Source organism: Trachemys scripta, chromosome 7 (genome assembly GCF_013100865.1).
Source record: "Trachemys scripta elegans isolate TJP31775 chromosome 7, CAS_Tse_1.0, whole genome shotgun sequence".
Lineage (NCBI taxonomy): Eukaryota > Metazoa > Chordata > Testudines > Emydidae > Trachemys > Trachemys scripta.
The window spans coordinates 112947985-112953984 of record NC_048304.1 but is presented as its reverse complement, the minus strand read 5'-3'; the positions used below and the strand labels follow the sequence as shown (position 1 = coordinate 112953984).

At 42.9% G+C, this 6000-nt stretch overlaps 1 protein-coding gene across 1 annotated transcript in view; it reads left to right on the top strand.

Moving 5' to 3' along the window:
• Nucleotides 1-302: 302 nt before the first annotated feature.
• The window catches only part of CCDC172 (coiled-coil domain containing 172), a 32438-nt gene continuing 26740 nt past the window's right edge, over nucleotides 303-6000 (top strand). Inside the window, exons 1-2 of the mRNA XM_034775832.1 lie at nucleotides 303-381; nucleotides 1697-1782. Coding sequence (XP_034631723.1) covers nucleotides 303-381; nucleotides 1697-1782 — 165 coding nt within the window. The remainder of the gene's footprint in view (nucleotides 382-1696; nucleotides 1783-6000) is intronic.

Below are 6000 nucleotides of genomic sequence, written 5' to 3'. Positions count from 1 at the left end.
CTGCTCTAAGCTCAGGCTTCCCCGCCTGATGGGCTGGTTCTGGGGCTTCTCCTCGGCTGCACAAACCCCTCTGGAGGGACTGTTCCTCCAGCCACCGGTCGGGAGGTAGAGAGGCAGGAACTGAGGTGGTCAGGCAGGAGGGGGGGTAGATGTGAGGGACTGAGCACAACGGTGCTGCTAAAAGGGGAGGAGTCAGGCTCAGTGAAGAGCTCCCTACCCCCCGTGAGGGGTCTCTGAAGTGGTGAATAAGCCTCCCAGGGACGGGGAAATAACCCCAAGTCCTGCCCTCCAAGGAGACAGAAATGAGCCTGGACTCCCTGTTCCAGCAAATTCTCCTCACGGAGCAGCAAGCAGAGGAGAAGCGGCGCCTCATGCACCAAGGTCAGCCACACGGCCGCTGTCTATGCCTGGTGCAGCGAGGATGGCCAGGGGTGCCTGTGGTCACACAACTCCACGGTTCCCCAAGAGCCCTGAAACGAAGTGAGGTTTTTCCTCCATCTTGGGGGGGGGGGGGGTGTTTTCAAGCAAGGTCAGTAAATGCTGACTGAGCCTTTCCCCTGGAGTATATCGACTCCTAGATTATAAGGCCGGAAGGGACCTTCAGAGTCTCTAGTCTCACCTGTATAACACAGGCCACAGAGTTACCCTGTCACTCCTGTATTGAGCCCAATAACTGAGTTCCTACCTCCCTCACCATCTCCTGTTTCAATAGTTCTAGTGAATTCCATAGGGACTGAGGGCAGCCCTGCAATAGACACGTGGGCTGGCTTTGAAAGAGCCTATCTCCCTTCTCCTGGGTTTGAATACAGCAGGGTCAGGCTTGTATCATCCTCACGCACAGCCTTGCCAACATGTAATTTTTTATCATGAGATTCATGATATTTGTTGTTATTCCTAAAGCCCCAATTCCTAGAATCATGTTATTACAAGCGAATCTCAGTGCTCGCTCTTTTTTTTTTTTTAAGAGTATATTTCTACCCTCCCGATGGTGGAGGAAAGATGAAAAACAAACCCAAAGGCTTAAAACCAGAAAGCGAATAAAAAGGATCTGCTTTTTTTTCTTTTATCTCATGATTTTTAAGCTGACCTCATAATATTGGGAGCGGGGGGGGGAGGCTAAGCCATGATTTTTTGAATGCTTGGGTCTGGCAATACTGCAGTCTAGACCTGTAGTTTGAACTCTACAAAATCTGCTTTCAGGAAATGTAATTGCCTGGAGTGCAGTGGAACTTTAGGAAGTTTGTCCAAGATTACACAGAAAACCGCCAGCAGACTTAGAAACAGAACCCCTGTATCTTGTCTCCCCGCCTGTTGTTTTAATCACTTGGTCATGGCATAGCAGAGTATCAACAAGGTACTTTACTATACAGTAAAACAGGTGACCCTTACTTTAAATCAAATTTCCAAAGCTAGCTACCTGAATTATCTATGCAAATGTCATGTTTGTCCACACTAAAGTAGTAATTAGGCACTTGTTCGTTCACAACTGAATGTCGATTTCCACTTCTAGTAACTGATGACAGTGACAGTAGCTGTTATAGGAAAACCAATGTGATTAGAAGTCTAGCAATTATATGTCTCTTATAAGATGAAGTCATCTTTCTACACCACTCTATCTTGCAAGCCGCAAACTGTTAAAAGAATCTCACTTTCACCAACTGATTTCATGTGTTTAAAGGTTCATTTTGTATTGCAGTTAAATTAGACATAAACAGAAGTCATGAAAAAATTAAGCAAATAACAGAAGAGCTGAATGAAGCAAAAATAAAATTAGAAACTAAGGTAGAGTAGTAATACTTATAGTATGTTAATTATTGTTATAGGTAAATGGGCTGTAATTTTAATATATTGTTCATGAACACTTTGAAGCAGTATACTTCATATAGTGTTTATATTAATGATCATAGTGTTTGCTTTATGTACGTATTTGTATGCATTTCTATAGTGCTCATCTCCATAGTATCTGAACACTTCACAAGAGTTCGGCCTGCCATTTTGATCCCAGTCCTATAAGACTCACCATTCAGACTGACCCCTGAGATTGCATGGAGCCCCAGGGGCCTCAGTAGGATTCCATATGGGCTCAGGGGTATACCAATCTGGTTCTTTTTACAAGCCTGGGGTCTTGATGTAGAAGGTAGAACACTCCTTCCTTCTCCTTCATTAACACACTAAGATACATGGAGTTTGTTCACATATGGGCTTCACTGCTCACTTCCATTCAATGACGGCCCTTCCTAGTGTGCACTGAAGTAAATTAAGAGAGTCCCAGAATTGACTTTAGTGAGCCTTGGACCAGGCCTTAAGAGTTCCCACCTCATCCACACATCAGCAATTCTATTTGTGTTACTCGCCGTCTAGCATGTACAAAGAGTGCTCTTATAGTTTGGCTAGTGCCATTGTAGACAGAACCACCTTTCTAGCCAGACCAGTTAGTGTTCAGCCACTCACTCTTTTACATTTTCTAATCCCTTTGTCCATATAGTAGATGTGAAGCCTTGTTTTGAGACATGAACTCCCTTTTTATACTCAGTTTTGTCAGTACTAATAATTGTGGGTGAAACTGATGTTAGAAATCCACTTGTTTGTGCCTGCAAATGAGGTCTAAACGATGTCACCTGTACTCTTAAATATCTGCACCCACAAAATTGTAGGTGCATAGTAAAAGGAGCCTCTGTCTGCCTGCTTAGAGTCAGGCCTATGTTATCTCTAGTATTTTACCTATAAAATAACAGAAATATGTTAGCGATATCATGTTAGAGATAAATCTTGCAATCTTCTGGATTGTGCTTTGTGCCCCTTTTGACTTTTACTGCCAGACTCCTAATTTTACCAACACTTATACTACTAATTCATTTGGTGAGGTGAATGAATGGTTTGGTGGCAATACCGATCTCTCCAAAAATATAGGCTGTTGTGTGGTTTGCCACACAATGCTACTGTGCCAGGTGCTATAAAAACCCCTAAAATAGATTAAGGCATGTTAGAGGGGGGGAAAAGAATACACATAATTGTTTAGAAATGTTTACTAGTTACAAATTTAGATCTTGATTCTGCAAACAGTTACACATATGCATGTCAACAGCCCCCAGAGCCGGCTCTGGCCTTTTTTGCCGCCCAAAGCAAAAAACGCCCGGCCGGCCAGAGCAGCAAGGGGAGGAGGAAAACAAACCTGCCCCCGTCCGGAGCGGCGAACGGGGGTGGGGTGGGGGGAGAGAGGAACAACAAACCAGCCGGCCGGAGCAACAAAGTGTGTGTGGGGGGAACAAACCTGCCCCCGGCCGGAGCGGCAGGCGGGGGGGACCACAAACTGGCCCGCCTGCTGGAGCAGCGAAGGAAATAAAAAATAAAAACAAACAAAAAATACCTGCGGGGCGGTGGGAGCGTGGGTGCAGGGGGACTCCCGGCCCTGCAGACCCCAGGCAGCGGAGTGCGCACCTCGGCTAGCGGGGGGGGAGGGGGAGAGAGAAGGGGGGTGGCCAGGGCTTCCTTAAGCGGGGCGCTTGCCACGCGGCCCCTCCCGCTGCGCCGCCTGCTGGGAGGGCTTCGCGCCGCTCTGTTCGGCAGGCAGGGAAGGACGCAGGCTGCCCTACCGGGCTTGATGCAGGGCGCTCCCCTCCTCCGCCCCCTACAGGGTGGCGGGAGCAGTAAACCAAAAAGAAAAAACCCACAGGGGCGGCCAAAGCAGTGAAGCGCAAAACAAAACAAAACCAAAAAAAAATGGATTAGATGGAATGCCGCCCTTTGAAATCTGCCGCCCCAAGCACGAGCTTGCTCGGCTGGTGCCTGGAGCCGGCCCTGACAGCTCCATTGACTTCAGTGGAACTAATGGCATAACTGTTTCAAAGATCAGAACCCAATATGGATCTACAATAGAACTGGTCTTTAATCAATACAAGGTTGGAATATGTGATATTTGCTAGGTAACCAACCCCCTGTAGACCTGCTTATAAAATTAATGTATGAGAATCACAATTTTATTTATATACCCCTAATTTGTTACTGATTCATTCTGGTTTATAATTGTGGTTTGTAGGGTAGGTATCAGAGGACTCAAAAGTAAAACAATTGCTGTACTTGACTAGTGGAGAAAGGTGAAGATGCATTCCTAATTGATTCCAGTGTCTTTTATATTTTAATTAATTATATGTAAAACAGTAGATTTTATTTGCTTGTTTAGTTTGAAATTAATTCATTTATCAAAAGGAAATGATGCAGGCAATAAAGGAAATGCCAAGATTTCAATCAAATAATATTTCAATACAAAGATTATAAATTGAGTAGTGAGATTACTTACATTGTCAATTATTTTTCAATATCTAAAATTTAGCTTATTCTACAAATTCTCAATGTATCTACTGCAATTAATATAATCAAAGTAATAATATAATACTAAAGGCCTCCTCCAAATAACTGTATGTCATTTCTTCCCTCTCCCTCCGCTCCATCCCAACCCAGGCCTGAATAAGTAGATGAGCCTTTAGAGTTCAAAAATGTTTTGACATCTATTTCACAGAGACTGCTTGTGGTCAAGAGAACGCTCCTAGTAAATATTATTTTTTTTTTCTGTTCTGTAAAACCAGCTAGCATGTAATTAGAACTTGATTTACAGCATTTTACTTTTCATGGCTCAATGATTTCTTTAAAAAAAAATTATTGCAAAGTAATAGATTATGAAGGCACTTTGGGGTCGGAGAAACTACAATACGCCTGGTTATATTCAGTAATATAAATACAGAAGCACAATATTAGTACCTTGCTTTGAATCAGTATGTAACAATAAATTATCCTAAAGCTCTTGGTATTGCAGGAACAAGCTCCCTGACACCTTCACTAAAATATGGTTGGTATGTGAGGAGAAAATCTGGCCCATTGTTTTCTTTTCCAAATTCTCCTAATTTTGCCCAAGCTTCATTACTATTGATACTATCACCATTCTCTCTGTTATTCAGGCATATCAGCTTGACTGTACCCTCTCTCAACTTGCATATGTAGACAGTTTCCAAATCTTGTTACTACTTCTTCCATAATATATCTAATATTTGGCCTTTTCTTGCCATCCACACCACTAAAACTACCATATAGACTCTCACTGTATTTCCTCTTGACTACTGCAATCTCATCCTCTGTGGCCTTCCTGACAGCCACTTTGCTCCCTTGTCATCAGTTCAAAAGGCTAAGCTCACTTTCCTTAACCAGTGTTTTGACCATTTCAGCCCTCTCTTTGAGTCCCTTCATTGGTTCCCACTCACCATCACATCAGATACAAGCTTCTGGTGCTTGCCTTTAAAATCCTTCAATTACTTAGTTGCTCCCTACTTATCTGCTCTTGTATCTTATATTCTGTCCCCCTACGCTTGCTTAGTTTTAAACCTCCAACCATGGTTGTACTGCAAAATCTGGAAGAATTCTCCTTAAGTGGTATGAACAAATTAGTTGAGCAGCTTACCTCATCAGTTGAAGTACTGTTTAAAAAAATTAAATCTGAAAATACAAATGTGTACACAAGGAAGGTTTTTAGTTTATTTGGCATTTTATAGTAGAACTGTCTTCATTACTCTTCCCTGGCTGATAGTTCTCACAGTCATACTGGGAAAATTTATGAGACCATCAATCCCTACTTCGTCATCTATAGTAGAAGAGGCATCGCATAAATAGCTCTCTATGGCTAACCACCAACATTCAGAGAAGAGCACAATAACTTTGGATTTTTGTCCCTTTGAAGTTAATCTATGCCTGACTTGATGATATCTGGTTAGATGGAGAAAAACTCACCTCTATATTAAGTTATCTAAAAGATTGTATGCTCTGTTGAGTCTCTCTCCATTCCAGATGAAAAATTTTCTGGCTAAAAATGAGAGTTAAGGACTCCATTCTCTATATTGGTAACAGCACTGAGCTTCGCCTCTGAAGAGGGGATACTGCTGCAAAGAATTGTGATTAGACTGCAAGCTAATGAGAAAAGGAGACCCATTAAGCTTCCATGGTCCAGCAGCTATG